This window comes from Gigantopelta aegis, chromosome 15 (genome assembly GCF_016097555.1).
Source record: "Gigantopelta aegis isolate Gae_Host chromosome 15, Gae_host_genome, whole genome shotgun sequence".
NCBI lineage: Eukaryota > Metazoa > Mollusca > Gastropoda > Neomphalida > Peltospiridae > Gigantopelta > Gigantopelta aegis.
The window spans coordinates 457879-477048 of record NC_054713.1 but is presented as its reverse complement, the minus strand read 5'-3'; the positions used below and the strand labels follow the sequence as shown (position 1 = coordinate 477048).

The 19170-nt window shown below is 41.0% G+C and overlaps 1 protein-coding gene across 1 annotated transcript in view; it reads left to right on the top strand.

Moving 5' to 3' along the window:
* LOC121390249 (dnaJ homolog subfamily C member 11-like) overlaps positions 1-17940 on the top strand; it is a 42658-nt gene extending 24718 nt beyond the window's left edge. The window contains exons 12-17 of the mRNA XM_041522032.1: positions 1367-1522; positions 2132-2201; positions 3070-3179; positions 4736-4829; positions 5599-5728; positions 13446-17940. Of these exons, the coding sequence (XP_041377966.1) occupies positions 1367-1522; positions 2132-2201; positions 3070-3179; positions 4736-4829; positions 5599-5728; positions 13446-13498 (613 nt within the window). The 3' untranslated portion in view covers positions 13499-17940. The remainder of the gene's footprint in view (positions 1-1366; positions 1523-2131; positions 2202-3069; positions 3180-4735; positions 4830-5598; positions 5729-13445) is intronic.
* The last annotated feature ends 1230 nt before the right edge of the window (positions 17941-19170 follow it).

The window sequence follows — 19170 nt, the reverse complement described above, 5'->3', positions numbered from 1 at the left end:
TGGTGATCGGTCTACCACAAGGAGTGTCACTCAGGATAAAGTAAGTTACTATGTCTCCATAGTGATAGGACTACCACAACGAGTGTCACTGAGGATAAAGTAAGTTACTCTGTCTCCATGGTGAATGGCTGGTGATAGGACTACCACAAGGAGCGTCACTCAGGATAAAGTAAGTTGCTGTGTCACCATGGTGATAGGACTACCACAAGGAGCGTCACTCAGGATAAAGTGAGTAACTATGTCACCATGGTGATAGGACTACCACAAGGAGTGTCACTCAGGATAAAGTAAGTTACTGTGTCACCATGGTGATAGGACTACCACAAGGAGTGTCAGTCAGGATAAAGTAAGTTACCGTGTCACCATGGTGATAGGACTACCACAAGGAATGTCACTCAGGATAAAGTAAGTTACCGTGTCACCATGGTGATAGGACTACCACAAGGAGTGTCACTCAGGATAAAGTAAGTTACTGTGTCACCATGGTGATAGGACTACCACAAGGAGTGTCAGTCAGGATAAAGTAAGTTACCGTGTCACCATGGTGATAGGACTACCACAAGGAGTGTCAGTCAGGATAAAGTAAGTTACTGTGTCACCATGGTGATAGGACTACCACAAGGAATGTCACTCAGGATAAAGTAAGTTACTGTGTCACCATGGTGATAGGACTACCACAAGGAGTGTCACTCAGGATAAAGTAAGTTACTATGTCACCATGGTGATAGGACTACCACAAGGAGTGTCACTCAGGATAAAGTAAGTTACTGTGTCACCATGGTGATAGGACTACCACAAGGAGTGTCACTCAGGATAAAGTAAGTTACTGTGTCACCATGGTGATAGGACTACCACAAGGAGTGTCATTCAGGATAAAGTAAGTTACTATGTCACCACAGTTTGTTTGTTTTCTACAATAGTTTGAAAGCCTGTAAAGTTTTTTGTGGACGTCAGTATACATTTCCTCTAAACTGAATCTACATGTAATCCTCAGTATTTGAGATTTCTTTCTAACACATCGTGGTCTGCAAATTCAGCGGAAATCTGTTTAACAGCAACTAATTCATCAATGTGCTGGTGTCCTATTTAACCATTACTTACTTTCTCTCTTTTTGTTATTTCAGATTGTACAGTAGCAATCAGACCTTCTTTTTCCCCATTCACCTGTCAGAGAACCTTTCTCCGTCAACTATCTTCTACGGGACTGTCATTCCAGTGGTCACGTTTTTTGTTTTGTTATTTCAGATTGTACAGAGGCAATCAGACCTTCTTTTTCCCCATTCACCTGTCAGAGAACCTTTCTCCGTCAACTATCTTCTACGGGACTGTCATTCCAGTGGTCACGTTTTTTGTTTTGTTATTTCAGATTGTACAGAGGCAATCAGACCTTCTTTTTCCCCATTCACCTGTCAGAGAATCTGTCTACCTCAGCTATCTTCTACGGGACTGTCATTCCAGTGGTCACGTTTTTCGCAGTCAAGCGTCTGATAGTTGATCCATTTCTACAACAACAGAAGGAAAGGTATGTGCTGAAGTGGGGTCAATCGGAGAGAAATTTTAACTCACTGTGTGGAGGGTGGGGGCATGAATATAAGTAATGATTAATATCAATAACGTACGGCTGGAGTATGTTCTAGTCATAAATATAAATAATGATTAAAATCAGTAACATAGACTGTGGAGTGGTTCTGGTTGCCCTGGTGTTGGTAGTGATTCAGTATTAATTTAGGAAAGTTAAGACAAGTGCGTAATTCACAAACTATAGTCAGCAGCTTTTATAATTGCCATAGTTTTTAGTCATCTACCGGTCTAACCAGAGGGGAATATAGGTTTCATCTTTGTCTGTCTGTCTGTCCGTCTGTCCGTCTGTCCTGTCCCACATATAGTTTTCCAGGTAGGTTTTTTTCACAAAGCCTTGAGTTACTGAGCTGGCATTTTGTGTATATATGTAGCTTTATAATGTACTGTTACAGATCACATGTATTGCTTTAGCAGTTCTCGCAAAATGCATTTTAAAGTCTATTTTAAAATTAGTAACTTTAATACTAGCCATAATTTTTTAATAAATCAATATGCTCTAGTGGTGTTGTTAAACAAAACTGACTTTAACTGTTTAACTGTCTGTCTGTAGAGAACTGGAGAAGACGAGAGAAGAGCACTCGGAGAAGATGGCTCGGAGAAAGAGAGAAGCGGAAGCAGCGGTGTGTAGAAATCAGCGTAATCTAAAAACCTTACTAAAAACTAATTCACACAGCTTCCTTATAAAACCTTACGAAAAACTCTTTAAACATCTTCATCATAAAACTCGCCTGAGGTACTTGCGTCACAGGATCAAACCACCTCGGTGGATCCATTCAACTGCTTGGGGTTTTTCTCATTCCAGCCAGTGCACCAGAATCGGTCAACGGGCGTGGTATGTGCTTTCCTGTCTGTGGGAAATGAGTATAAAAGATCCCTTGCTGCTAATGAAAAAATGTAGCGGGTTTCCTGTGATGACTACAAATCAGAATTACAAAATTTTTGACATCCAATAACCAAAGATTAATTAATCAATCTGCTCTAGTGGTGTTTCATCGTAAAACCTTAATAAAAACTCTTCTAAACAGCTTAATCATCATCATTGATATTGGTTGTAACCAGTATTCAATGATACAACATTATTAATTACTAGTTCTTTAGCCAGCTCCATCATTCCCTATTCTTACCGTGCCGATATCCTACACCATTAACTAGTTATTCTCTACATACATTCCTTTCTTCAGGTTGATCTGATACAGGAGACATGATAAAACTGATACCATTAACTAGTTAATCTCTATACACATTCCTTTCTTCAGGTTGATCTGATACAGGAGACATGATAAAACTGATACCATTAACTAGTTAATCTCTATACACATTCCTTTCTTCAGGTTGATCTGATACAGGAGACATGATAAAACTGATATCATTAACTAGTTATTCTCTATACACATTCCTTTCTTCAGGTTGATCTGATACAGGATACAGGAGACATGATAAAACTGATATCATTAACTAGTTATTCTCTATACACATTCCTTTCTTCAGGTTGATCTGATGCAGGAGACAGTGGAGCGGTCCATTGAAGCAGAGGAAAATAAAATTGGACTCATTGTAGTGAAGGGACTCTATGGAAAACTGCAGTGTAATGACGATGGGTATGTCTGATTAAAAAATCAGTGTGCTCTAGTGGTGTTGTTAAACAAAGCAAACTGCTTTTTTGCTTTGAGAGGTTGAGATGTATTCTGTAATAATAAGCCCTGCACCCAGAGTGAGTAGAACTACTGGTATATTAGTAAAGAGCTAAATTTAGTAATAAACTGAACACTTGGTAACTTTTCACTGACTTTTACTGATTTTTGACCCTATTGGTGCATTGGTAACTTTTCACTGACTATTACTGATTTTTGACCCTATTGGTGCATTGGTAAATTTTCACTGACTTTTACTGATTTTTGACCCTATTGGTGCATTGGTAAATTTTTGGATAAGAGGCAGTAAATTTCTTGCCATCCTAATAATAGTAGTTTGACTACTCTATCTGCAGGAATTTCTGCTAATCAAAAAGAGTAGCCCATGAAGTGGCGACAGCGGGTTTCCATATGTCTCACACCATATAATCGTAAATAAAATGTGTTGAAAGCGTTGTTAAATAAAACATTTCCTTCCTTCCTTACTGTCTGCAGGAGGTAAATACCTATCGGTAATGACTGCGTTCACACGCAGGAGGTAAATACCTATCGGTAATGACTGCGTTCACACGCAGGAGGTAAATACCTATCGGTAATGACTGCGTTCACACGCAGGAGGTAAATACCTATCGGTAATGACTGCGTTCACACGCAGGAGGTAAATACCTATCGGTAATGACTGCGTTCACACGCAGGAGGTAAATACCTATCGGTAATGACTGCGTTCACACGCAGGAGGTAAATACCTATCGGTAATGACTGCGTTCACACGCAGGAGGTAAATACCTATCGGTAATGACTGCGTTCACACGCAGGAGGTAAATACCTATCGGTAATGACTGCGTTCACACGCAGGAGGTAAATACCTATCGGTAATGACTGCGTTCACACGCAGGAGGTAAATACCTATCGGTAATGACTGCGTTCACACGCAGGAGGTAAATACCTATCGGTAATGACTGCGTTCACACGCAGGAGGTAAATACCTATCGGTAATGACTGCGTTCACACGCAGGAGGTAAATACCTATCGGTAATGACTGCGTTCACACGCAGGAGGTAAATACCTATCGGTAATGACTGCGTTCACACGCAGGAGGTAAATACCTATCGGTAATGACTGCGTTCACACGCAGGAGGTAAATACCTATCGGTAATGACTGCGTTCACACGCAGGAGGTAAATACCTATCGGTAATGACTGCGTTCACACGCAGGAGGTAAATACCTATCGGTAATGACTGCGTTCACACGCAGGAGGTAAATACCTATCGGTAATGACTGCGTTCACACGCAGGAGGTAAATACCTATCGGTAATGACTGCGTGCACACGCAGGAGGTAAATACCTATCGGTAATGACTGCGTGCACATGTATTGCTTTAGCAGTAGCTTGTGAATGCTTGTTACTATTACAATGTTGAATTTAGAAGATACGAACATTTGTTGGGCAAAGTATGGGACATGTATTGCTTTAGCAGTAGTCTGTGAATGCTTTTTACTATTTGAATGTTGTTGTCTTGCAGCGAGCTGATTGACAAGGAATGTATTGACGTCACAGTTCAACTACAGGCCCTAGTCAAAGACTCTAAACTGATTCTTCCGGAAAACACTTCCAAGGTTGGTGCACAACAAATTAAAACAGTCGATCGATGGGGTGGAGGGATTGTCATGGTGTGTGTGGGGGGGGGGGGGGGGCGGGATCAGTTATCATTAATGAACAGCACTCCATGTTTGCTGTGGCAGAATGAATGCCATTTACTACTGGGATAACGTCTTGCAAAATCACGTCATTCCCTTCTTTCATCAGCTTCGGGATATGCACACATTTTAGCAAGACAGCGCCGAGCGCACACAGCACGTGTTACAAAACAGTATCTAGCGAACAATAATGTCCCTTTGCGTGGATGGCCAGCACTGTCCCCTAATTTATCACCTTAGAGAACTGGAAACTGCACTACAGCAGGAGTGGAATGCTACCCCCCAGAACACTATTCGCAGACTTATCGTGGTGGTCATATGCGCTATTGACTTTTCATTGTGACCCCACGTCTCTTTCATATGTAGATGAATTAAAACTAATCAATGATTGTGCATCCTTTTCAGTTTGTTGTCATTATCAATCATCCATCTAATGCTGTTTACAACAAAAACATTTATTGCTCAGGTATTCTTTTCGAAAACCAAACATTTCTTGGTGGTGCGTTTTCAATGCTGTTCAGTATATCATTATCATTGTTGGTATTATTATTATCATCATTATTATTATTATTATAATCATCATCATCATCATTATCAATATTATTATTATAATAATTATTATCATCATCATCATCATCAATATTAGTATTGTTGTTGTTGTTGTTGTTATGACTACTGACTGTTTCAGAGTGGTCTGCCTGGTTTCTACGACCCGTGTCTGGCGGAGGAGAAGACGCTGTTTGTGCGATACCGGTTTCGAAATCGACTCCACCAGATTACTCTGAGCGACAAGGATCCCGTCCGCCTCCCGCAGCAGAGTCAGTGATTCCACTTCACATCACAATACACATGTAGTACTCACACAGTGCTATATTCCACTTCACATCACAATACACATGTAGTACTCGCACAGTGCTATATTCCACTTCACATCACAATACACATGTAGTACTCGCACAGTGCTATATTCCACTTCACATCACAATACACATGTAGTACTCGCACAGTGCTATATTCCACTTCACATCACAATACACATGTAGTACTCACACAGTGCTATATTCCACTTCACATCACAATACACATGTAGTACTCACACAGTGCTATATTCACTTCACATCACAATACACATGTAGTACTCACACAGTGCTATATTCCACTTCACATCACAATACACATGTAGTACTCACAGTGCTATATTCCACTTCACATCACAATACACATGTAGTACTCACACAGTGCTATATTCACTTCACATCACAATACACGTTTAGTACTCACACAGTGCTATATTCACTTCACATCACCATACATGTGTAGTACTCACACAGTGGTATATTCCACTTCACATCACAATACACATGTAGTACTCGCACAGTGCTATATTCCACTTCACATCACAATACACATGTAGTACTCACACAGTGCTATATTCACTTCACATCACAATACATGTGTAGTACTCACACAGTGGTATATTCCACTTCACATCACAATACACATGTAGTACTCAGTGCTATATTCCACTTCACATCACAATACACATATAGTACTCACACAGTGCTATATTCACTTCACATCACAATACACGTGTAGTACTCACAAAGTGGTATATTCCACTTCACATCACAATACACATGTAGTACTCGCACAGTGCTATATTCACTTCACATCACAATACACGTGTAATACTCACACACTGGTATATTCCACTTCACATCACAATACACATGTAGTACTCGCACAGTGCTATATTCACTTCACATCACAATACACATGTAGTACTCACACAGTGCTATATTCCACTTCACATCACAATACACATGTAGTACTCACACAGTGCTATATTCACTTCACATCACAATACACGTGTAGTACTCACACAGTGCTATATTCCACTTCACATCACAATACACATGTAGTACTCACACAGTGCTATATTCCACTTCATATCACAATACACGTGTAGTACTCACACAGTGCTATATTCCACTTCACATCACAATACACATGTAGTACTCACACTGCTATATTCCACTTCATATCACAATACACGTGTAGTACTCACAGTGGTATATCCACTTCACATCACAATACATGTGTAGTACTCACACAGTGGTATATTCCACTTCACATCACAATACATGTGTAGTACTCACACAGTGCTATATTCCACTTCATATCACAATACACGTGTAGTACTCACAGTGGTATATCCACTTCACATCACAATACATGTGTAGTTACTCACACAGTGGTATATTCCACTTCACATCACAATACATGTGTAGTACTCACACAGTACTATATTCCACTTCACATCACAATACATGTGTAGTACTCACACAGTGGTATATTCCACTTCACATCACAATACACGTGTAGTACTCACACAGTACTATATTCCACTTCACATCACAATACACGTGTAGTACTCACACAGTACTATATTCCACTTCACATCACAATACATGTGCAGTACACACAGTGCTATATTCACTTCACATCACAATACATGTGCAGTACTCACAGTGCTATATTCCACTTCACATCACAATACATGTGCAGTACTCACAGTGCTATATTCCACTTCACAGCACAATACATGTGCAGTACTCACACAGTGGTATATTCCACTTCACATCACAATACACATGTAGTACTCACACTGCTATATTCCACTTCACATCACAATACACATGTAGTACTCACACAGTGGTCTATTCCACTTCATAACACAATACACGTGCAGTACTCGCACAGTGGTATATTCCACTTTACATCACAATACACGTGCAGTACTCGCACAGTGGCAAGTGCTTTATTTCAATTTATCAGCTATGGAACTGAATATTTATAGGATATTAAACGAGTTTCCATTTCATATCATGTTTATGTTCTGAGTGAAATAATTTTCAATTGTCATGAGCTTTAGCGAGTGACAATAAACATTATTTCATAAGGGACATAAACATGATACGAAATGGTAGCGAGTATAATATTCTATTTATTACTAAGAATCAGTTTTAGTTTATATCATTAGACGTTTATATCACAAAGTGGTACGTATCACTGGCATTCTAGTGGGACATATTACTTGGTGTTCTAGTGGGACATATCACTGGCATTCTAGTGGGACGTATAACTTGGTGTTCTAGTGGGACGTATCACTGGCATTCTAGTGGGACGTATTACTTGGTGTTCTAGTGGGACATATCACTGGCATTCTAGTGGGACGTATTACTTGGTGTTCTAGTGGGACATATCACTTGGTGTTCTAGTGGGACGTACTACTTGGTGTTCTAGTGGGACGTATCACTGGCATTCTAGTGGGATGTATTACTTGGTGTTCTAGTGGGACATATCACTTGTTCTAGTGGGACATATCACTGGCATTCTAGTGGGACGTATTACTTGGTGTTCTAGTGGGACGTATCACTGGCATTCTAGTGGGACATATTACTTGGCATTCTAGTGGGACATATTACTTGGTGTTCTAGTGGGACATATCACTGGCATTCTAGTGGGACGTATTACTTGGTGTTCTAGTGGGACATATCACTGGCATTCTAGTGGGACGTATTACTTGGCATTCTAGTGGGACGTATTACTGGCATTCTAGTGGGACGTATTACTTGGTGTTCTATAGGGACGTATCACTGGCATTCTAGTGGGACGTATCACTGGCATTCTAGTGGGACGTATCACTGGCATTCTAGTGGGACGTATTACTTGGCATTCTAGTGGGACGTATCACTGGCATTCTAGTGGAACATATTACTTGGGTGTTCTAGTGGGACGTATCACTGGCATTCTAGTGGGACGTATCACTGGCATTCTAGTGGGACGTATCACTGGCATTCTAGTGGGACGTATTACTTGGCATTCTAGTGGGACGGGCACTAGTACGTATTACTTGGCATTCTAGTGGGACGTATCACTAGTGGCATTCTAGTGGGACGTATCACTGGCATTCTAGTGGGACGTATTACTTGGTGTTCTAGTGGGACATATCACTGGCATTCTAGTGGGACGTATCACTGGCATTCTAGTGGGACGTATTACTTGGTGTTCTAGTGGGACGTATCACTGGCATTCTAGTGGGACGTATTACTTGGCATTCTAGTGGGACGTATCACTGGCATTCTAGTGGGACGTATTACTTGGTGTTCTAGTGGGACATATCACTGGCATTCTAGTGGGACGTATTATCACTGGCATTCTAGTGGGACTATCACTGGCATTCTAGTGGGACGTATTACTTGGGGTGGCATTCTAGTGGGACGTATCACTTGGTGTTCTAGTGGGACATATCACTGGCATTCTAGTGTATTACTTGGAACGTATTGGCACTAGTGACATTCTAGTGGGACGTATCACTGGCATTCTAGTGGGACGTATTACTTGGTGTTCTAGTGGGACATATCACTGGCATTCTAGTGGGACGTATTACTTGGCATTCTAGTGGGACGTATTACTAGTGACATATTACATTCTAGTGGGACGTATCACTGGCATTCTAGTGGGACGTATTACTTGGGTGTTCTAGTGGGACGTATCACTGGCATTCTAGTGGGACGTATTACTTGGTGTTCTAGTGGGACGTATCACTGGCATTCTAGTGGGACGTATTACTTGGCATTCTAGTGGGACATATCACTGGCATTCTAGTGGGACGTATTACTTGGCATTCTAGTGGGACATATCACTGGCATTCTAGTGGGACGTATTACTTGGTGTTCTAGTGGGATGTATCACTGGCATTCTAGTGGGACATATTACTTGGTGTTCTAGTATATCACTGGCATTCTAGTGGGACGTATTACTTGGTGTTCTAGTGGGACTTGGTGTTCTATGGGACATATCACTGGCATTCTAGTGGGACGTATTACTTGGTGTTCTAGTGGGACGTATCACTGGCATTCTAGTGGGACGTACTACTTGGTGTTCTAGTGGGACATATCACTTGGTGTTCTAGTGGGACGTATCACTGGCATTCTAGTGGGACGTATTACTTGGTGTTCTAGTGGGACATATCACTGGCATTCTAGTGGGACGTACTACTTGGTGTTCTAGTGGGACGTATCACTGGCATTCTAGTGGGATGTATTACTTGGTGTTCTAGTGGGACATATCACTTGTTCTAGTGGGACATATCACTGGCATTCTAGTGGGACGTATTGCTTGGTGTTCTAGTGGGACATATCACTTGGTGTTCTAGTGGGACATATCACTGGCATTCTAGTGGGACGTATTACTTGGTGTTCTAGTGGGACGTATCACTAGCATTCTAGTGGGACGTATTACTTGGTGTTCTAGTGGGACTTATCACTGGCATTCTAGTGGGACGTATTACTTGGTGTTCTAGTGGGACGTATCACTGGCATTCTAGTGGGACGTATTACTTGGCATTCAAGTGGGACATATTACTTGGTGTTCTATGGGACATATCACTGGCATTCTAGTGGGACATATCACTGGCATTCTAGTGGGACGTATTACTTGGTGTTCTAGTGGGACGTATCACTGGCATTCTAGTGGGACGTATTACTTGGTGTTCTAGTGGGACATATCACTGGCATTCTAGTGGGACGTATTACTTGGCATTCTAGTGGGACGTATTACTTAGCATTCTAGTGGGACATATTACTTGGTACTTGGTGTTCTAGTGGGACACATAACTGGCATTCTAGTGGGACGTATTACTTGGGTGTTCTAGTGGGACGTATCACTGGCATTCTAGTGGGACGTATTACTTGGGTGTTCTAGTGGGACGTATCACTGGCATTCTAGTGGGACGTATTACTTGGCGTTCTAGTGGGACATATCACTGGCATTCTAGTGGGACGTATTACTTGGTGTTCTAGTGGGACATATCACTGGCATTCTAGTGGGACGTATTACTTGGTGTTCTAGTGGGACGTATCACTGGCATTCTAGTGGGACATATTACTTGGTGTTCTAGTGGGACGTATCACTGGCATTCTAGTGGGACGTATTACTTGGTGTTCTAGTGGGACATATCACTTGGTGTTCTAGTGGGACATATCACTGGCATTCTAGTGGGACGTATTACTTGGTGTTCTAGTGGGACGTATCACTGGCATTCTAGTGGGACGTACTACTTGGTGTTCTAGTGGGACATATCACTTGGTGTTCTAGTGGGACGTATCACTGGCATTCTAGTGGGACGTATTACTTGGTGTTCTAGTGGGACATATCACTGGCATTCTAGTGGGACGTATTACTTGGTGTTCTAGTGGGACGTATCACTGGCATTCTAGTGGGACGTATTACTTGGTGTTCTAGTGGGACATATCACTGGCATTCTAGTGGGACATATCACTGGCATTCTAGTGGGACGTATTACTTGGTGTTCTAGTGGGACGTATCACTAGCATTCTAGTGGGACATATTACTTGGTGTTCTAGTGGGACTTATCACTGGCATTCTAGTGGGACGTATTACTTGGTGTTCTAGTGGGACGTATCACTGGCATTCTAGTGGGACGTATTACTTGGTGTTCTAGTGGGACATATCACTTGGTGTTCTAGTGGGACATATCACTGGCATTCTAGTGGGACATATCACTGGCATTCTAGTGGGACGTATTACTTGGTGTTCTATAGGGACGTATCACTGGCATTCTAGTGGGACGTATTACTTGGTGTTCTAGTGGGACGTATCACTGGCATTCTAGTGGGACGTATTACTTGGTGTTCTAGTGGGACGTATCACTGGCATTCTAGTGGGACATATTACTTGGTGTTCTAGTGGGACATATCACTGGCATTCTAGTGGGACGTATTACTTGGTGTTCTAGTGGGACTAGTGGGACGTATTACTTGGCATTCTAGTGGGACGTATCACTGGCATTCTAGTGGGACGTATTACTTGGCGTTCTAGTGGGACGTATCACTGGCATTCTAGTGGGACGTATTACTTGGTGTTCTAGTGGGACGTATCACTGGCATTCTAGTGGGACATATTACTTGGTGTTCTAGTGGGACATATCACTGGCATTCTAGTGGGACGTATTACTTGGTGTTCTAGTGGGACGTATCACTGGCATTCTAGTGGGACGTATTACTTGGCGTTCTAGTGGGACATATCACTGGCATTCTAGTGGGACATATGGCACTAGTGGGACGTATTACTTGGCGTTCTAGTGGGACGTATCACTGGCATTCTAGTGGGACGTATTACTTGGTGTTCTAGTGGGACGTATCACTGGCATTCTAGTGGGACGTATTACTTGGTGTTCTAGTGGGACGTATCACTGGCATTCTAGTGGGACGTATCACTGGCATTCTGGACATATCACTGGCATTCTAGTGGGACGTATTACTTGGCGTTCTAGTGGGACCTATCACTGGCATTCTAGTGGGACGTATTACTTGGTGTTCTAGTGGGACGTATCACTGGCATTCTAGTGGGACATATTACTTGGTGTTCTAGTGGGAGTATCACTGGCATTCTAGTGGGACGTATTACTTGGTGTTCTAGTGGGACGTATCACTCGCATTCTAGTGGAACGTATTACTTGGTGTTCTAGTGGGACATATCACTGGCATTCTAGTGGTACGTATGGCATTCTAGTGGGACGTATTACTTGGCATTCTAGTGGGACGTATCACTGGCATTCTAGTGGGACGTATTACTTGGCGTTCTAGTGGGACGTATCACTGGCATTCTAGTGGGACGTATTACTTGGTGTTCTAGTGGGACCTATCACTGGCATTCTAGTGGGACATATTACTTGGTGTTCTTGACGTATCACTGGTTCTAGTGGGACATAGTACTTGGTGTTCTAGTGGGAGTATCACTGGCATTCTAGTGGGACGTATTACTTGGTGTTCTAGTGGGACGTATCACTCGCATTCTAGTGGAACGTATTACTTGGTGTTCTAGTGGGACATATCACTGGCATTCTAGTGGTACGTATGGCATTCTAGTGGGACGTATTACTTGGCATTCTAGTGGGACGTATCACTGGCATTCTAGTGGGACGTATTACTTGGCGTTCTAGTGGGACGTATCACTGGCATTCTAGTGGGACTTATTACTTGGCGTTCTAGTGGGACGTATCACTGGCATTCTAGTGGGACGTATTATTTGGCGTTCTAGTGGGACATATCACTGGCATTCTAGTGGGATGTATTACTTGGTGTTCTAGATGGACATATCACTGGCATTCTAGTGGGAAGTATTACTTGGTGTTATAGTGGGACCTATCACTGGCATTCTAGTGGGACGTATTACTTGATGTTCTAGTGGGACGTATTACTTGCATTCTAGTGGGACGTATCACTTGGTGTTCTAGTGGGACGTATCACTTGGTGTTCTAGTGGGACATATCATTGGGCGTTCTAGTGTACCAAGATATTTTTAACCATATGGGTAATAAAAAAGTATCCCATGTCGTGTCATCTGGTTTCCTCGTGTCAAAGACACAAAGTAGCCAGTTTTTAATGTGCTGAGGTGTTGGTAAACAAACATTCCTTTCCTTTATTTCCATTCATTCATTCTTTTCAGAACACGTGATGACAGATGAAAATGCTCCATTTATCAGCATAAACCGATCTTGACGACACTTGTTTAATGAGTGTGTGAGACTGTTGAAAGCTGAATTGTTGAAAGTGATAACACCAGACCATCATCTGTATCACATGTGTAGTTAAATGTATGTTCTGTGTAGTTAGCTGATAACACCAGACCATTGTGTATCTCACATGTGTAATTAAATGTATGTTCTGTGTAGTTAGCTGATAACACCAGACCATCATGTATATCACATGTGTAATTAAATGTATGTTCTGTGTAGTGAGCTGATAACACCAGACCATCATGTATATCACGTGTGTAATTAAATGTATGTTCTGTGTAGTCAGCTGATAACACAGGACCATCATGTATATCACGTATGTAATTAAATGGACGTTCTGTGTAGTCAGCTGATAACACAGGACCATCATGTATATCACGTATGTAATTAAATGTATGTTCTGTGTAGTCAGCTGATAACACAGGACCATCATGTATATCACGTATGTAATTAAATGGACGTTCTGTGTAGTCAGCTGATAACACAGGACCAACATGTATATCACGTATGTAATTAAATGGACGTTCTGTGTAGTTCAGACTCTTAGAAATCCTGTCTGTATAATTAGCTGATTCTGTGAGACACACGTACATCACATTAAACTGAATGTTGTTCTGTGTAGTTGAGACACTGTAATTAGCTTAGGCCACGAGAACACAGGCGCGTGTGCAGGGGGTGGATTGTGGAGGTCAACCCCTCCCCGCAAGTCTTGACCCCTCCATAAACTTCGCCAGTCTAGTACACCCATACTAAATTTCCTGCACAGGGGATGGATTTTAGAAGTCGAACCCCCCTTGCTGAATTTGTTTTTTTAATACATTGTTCCGGAGTGGCATGTCTCAACCACTATAAATTTCGCTCCAAACAGATGATGTTCTATGTAGTTCAGACTGTGTTTGTGATTAGCCAATTCCTTGACCATTATTGTTAGTCGAGGGTGTGTTTTCTAAAACTGTTATCAGAAGCTATGAAATGGCCCCGTGCGGATTACACCTCCCAGCCCCTTACAGACAAAACATGAATGGTTAGGTGTACATTGAGAAACCCTTTAAATTTGAACAACAAAACCGTAATAATGATCACGGCCTTATCTCTGCACAGTGCAGAGTCAAATGGGCATTTGGTAAAAGATTGATATCTAGTGTCTTGTCTGTAGGAGGACAGCCTCTCTTGAGGAGATCCTAACTCTGTAGAGTTGAACTGGGGATTTGGTAAACGATTGATATCTAGTGTCTTGTCTGTAGGCGGACAGCCTCTCTTGAGGAGATCCTAACTCTGTAGAGTTGAACTGGGGATTTGGTAAACGATTGATATCTAGTGTCTTGTCTGTAGGAGGACAGCCTCTCTTGAGGAGATCCTAACTCTGTAGAGTTGAACTGGGGATTTGGTAAACGATTGATATCTAGTGTCTTGTCTGTAGGAGGACAGCCTCTCTTGAGGAGATCCTAACTCTGTAGAGTTGAACTGGGGATTTGGTAAACGATTGATATCTAGTGTCTTGTCTGTAGGAGGACAGCCTCTCTTGAGGAGATCCTAACTCTGTAGAGTTGAACTGGGGATTTGGTAAAAGATTGATATCTAGTGTCTTGTCTGTAGGCGGACAGCCTCTCTTGAGGAGATCCTAACTCTGTAGAGTTGAACTGGGGATTTGGTAAACGATTGATATCTAGTGTCTTGTCTGTAGGAGGACAGCCTCTCTTGAGGAGATCCTAACTCTGTAGAGTTGAACTGGGGATTTGGTAAAAGATTGATATCTAGTGTCTTGTCTGTAGGAGGACAGCCTCTCTTGAGGAGATCCTAACTCTGTAGAGTTGAACTGGGGATTTGGTAAAAGATTGATATCTAGTGTCTTGTCTGTAGGAGGACAGCCTCTCTTGAGGAGATCCTAACTCTAGAGTTGAAGTGGGCTTTTATCATCTCATAAAGAAATCCTTTTACTAGATCTTACATTGTCTCTGCTTTTTCTCCAATAGAAGGATCTGACGTGCACCTGTGACATACAGGTGACCTTTTATCAGTAAACACTTATTTTGAGTGCATCAAGCTGCAGACATAAATTCTAGCTGTACTTTGATTAGATTAAATTTGCTAATTTAATGTGTGTGTGTTTATATATATATATATATATACACAGTCAAACTTCGATAACTCGATCTTGAAGGGGACGAGGAAATAGTTTGAGTTTCAGGGAGTTCGAGTTTTTGAAATTAATATATAAGAGTTCAAATTTGAAACTGCATTGCAGCTGGTTTATTTCACTTAATATTGTAAGAAGTGTGCACTTCGCTGCCTACCTCTGAACTCTAAAAACTATGCATCCACAGTTGAAAGGCGAATTAATATATCAGTCACCTCACCCTCCATTTCTGGGCCCTATGCAAGATTGCTTGGATGACAAGAAAGCAGAACTTTTTAAAACCGATCTGGCAAACCCTACATTACCGGGTTCTTCCCCAGATGGCTCGATCTGTGATGTATACATTTTTAACATAACTAAATGACTGGTAATTGATAAACATTAACTGATACATATATAGAAAAGCTAAAGTTTGATGCGATTCACGCCTTTGAGAGCAAAAACAAACAGCGCTAACAATTATTACAAATACTATTTTTTTAGTTAACCAGACCCTGTGTCTGTAATTAAGTATTACGTAGCGAGGCGCTCCAACACAGATGAACACCGATTACCAAACATAGGATCATTTCGTTCCGCTTAGTCAGCGATCTATTATTCTGTAATTATCACCCTAATCCTCGACAGCCAAGACCATCCGAGACAGGCATGCTTCACTTGTTTAACATGATTGACAATACATTCGTCTTTAAAATACTATCAGCAACAACAGTTTGATCAATCCACATGCGTCAAGTTTTAGAGGTGCATACTCTATTATATCTTTATGGCGGGACCAAAGAATTAGGTCGAGAGATCGAGGTTATCGAGTTTTCGAAGTTTGAGTTTTCGAAGGTCGTTATTACTAGTTTGTATAGCAACTCGGCCGGGACAGTCGCTTCAGATCGAGAGATCGAAGGTGGAGTGATCGAAGTTTGACTATATATATATATATATATATATATATTATAGAGTGGACTCTCTAAACCCGATTCGCTTGGGACCGATGAAATATGCTGGTTTAAACAAGAGTGCTGGTATAGACAAGAGTGCAGGTGTAGACAATTCGTGCAGTTACGATTCTTGCGATATAGTGATCAGAAAATACCAAAGTAAATAAAATGTCCTATTAACCAAATGTTTGGACTCTTTTGAAAGCAAGGCTCAGCAATGCTTGTTTTAATGATTGGTATAACCCTGAAAGAGATTTGCGTTTCTAAGAACTAGTAAAGTCCGACCCAGTGGTGGTTTTCAGTGAACACTTATTTTGATTGGAGCAGGATGCAGACAGATGAATGTTAGCTGTGATTTGATTGGACAAGTGATGAGGACTGTGGGTAATCTTGGATATAATTTTCTAATTTAATATATATATATATAGTCTGTCTTTGGTTGTGTTCTTGTTTTTCTCTTTTTAGTAACTGCAGTCTGAATCAGACACTTTGGTTTAAACAACATTTAATTACTGTCTAATATGCGATGATGTCGTTTGCCAACAGGCAAAATGTTATACATGTATTAAGACCTTTGGCAAAAATTCTTGACAAATACACAAAGTTGGAACTGGCCAAGAGACAAAATCTCATATTTTCTTAACTTCTCAAATGTTCAGTGTTGTTATTGTTTTGCAGATTATGGAACATTAATACATTGTTCCCTAAACTGTTTTATGTCCGTCTCTGTGTGTGGTGTGTGTGTGTGTGTGTGTGTGTGTGTGTGTTGGTCTGTGTGTGTTTGTTTGATTTCTTAGAGGGGTGGGTCCACAAAAGGGGGGGTGGGGAATGCTCATTATGAATACTGTGCACCCGCTTAACAAGTATTGATTTATGACATGTCCTATCTGTTACATGTGTATATTACACACATTACATCATTGCCGAGTGTTGTTCATAGATTTATCTGATGTCCTATCTGTTACATGTGTATATTACACACATTACATCATTGCCGAGTGTTGTTCATAGATTTATGAGATGTCCTATCTGTTACATGTGTATATTACACACATTACATCATTGCCGAGTGTTGTTCATAGATTTATCTGATGTCCTATCTGTTACATGTGTATATTACACACATTACATCATTGCCGAGTGTTGTTCATAGATTTATGAGATGTCCTATCTGTTACATGTGTATATTACACACATTATATTTTTGCCGAGTGTTGTTCATAGATTTATCTGATGTCATTGCTGAGTGTTGTTCATAGGTTTATCTGATGTCCTATCTATAACATGTACATTACAAACATTATGTTTCTCGAGTGTTGTTCATTGGTTTTGTAAACAGATAAAGTATTAAATGTAGAATTTTTTTATTGTTTTTTTGTCATGAACATTTAATCTGACCTCTGACCAATGGCATTTTCCCCAATCTGATTAAAATTAGCTCTACTGGTCTACTAGTAGATCTAACAGCATTGTGTGGACTCCAATGTCACTTTGCCGTTTATAGCATTATTTGGGAGCATACAAATTTTAAAAATATCGGAATTTACTATTTATGCAATAGGCGAACTTGTTGGTCTATTTCAACATTAAAAAACAGGGGGAAAAGTGCAGCAATAAACTCTGGATTGTGTACTAGTATAAACAGATTTTGTGGCTATACCATCATGGTTTTTTGTTTTTCGTCTTGAAACAAATTGTATATAAAATTTTATATTGAAATTAGTTTCTGGCATACTTAGTAATTCACCCAAATCATTTCGTATACCCTCTGCATAATCCCAGTTTTCAAATTCTTTTCAAATCACTGGCATGAGTTTACAAGTAAGGTTTTGATTGGTCGAATGAAAGCTCCAATGGGGTGCTGTTAGATCCACAGGTAATATTAAACCAGTGGAGCTAATTTTAATCAGATTGCATTTTCCCATATTACAACATCCCTACAGCCAACGAGATGGCTTAAAATCTTCCGTATTACAACACACTGGTCCGAACATCCCTACAGCCAACGAGATGGCTTAAAATCTTCCATATTACAACACACTGGTCCGAACATCCCTACAGCCAACGTGATGGCTTAAAATCTTCCGTATTACAACACACTGGTCCGAACATCCCTACAGCCAACGAGATGGCTTAAAATCTTCCGTATTACAACACACTGGTCCGAACATCCCTACAGCCAACGAGATGGCTTAAAATCTTCCGTATTACAACACACTGGTCCGAACATCCCTACAGCCAACGAGATGGCTTAAAATCTTCCAGATTACAACACACTGGTCCGAACATCCCTACAGCCAACGAGATGGCTTAAAATCTTCCAGATTACAACACACTGGTCCGAACATCCCTTCAGCCAACGAGATGGCTTAAAATCTTCCGTATTACAACACACTGGTCCGAACATCTCTACAGCCAACGAGATGGCTTAAAATCTTCCATATTACAACACACTGGTCCAAACATCCCAGCAGCCAATGGGCCATCAGCTTCCTGTTTCGTTCATATGACAGTAATTTCCTCCTTTCCCCTATGTGACATTGGAGAACTGGAAAGTGAGAAGTCTAATATCAGGTTACGGATTTA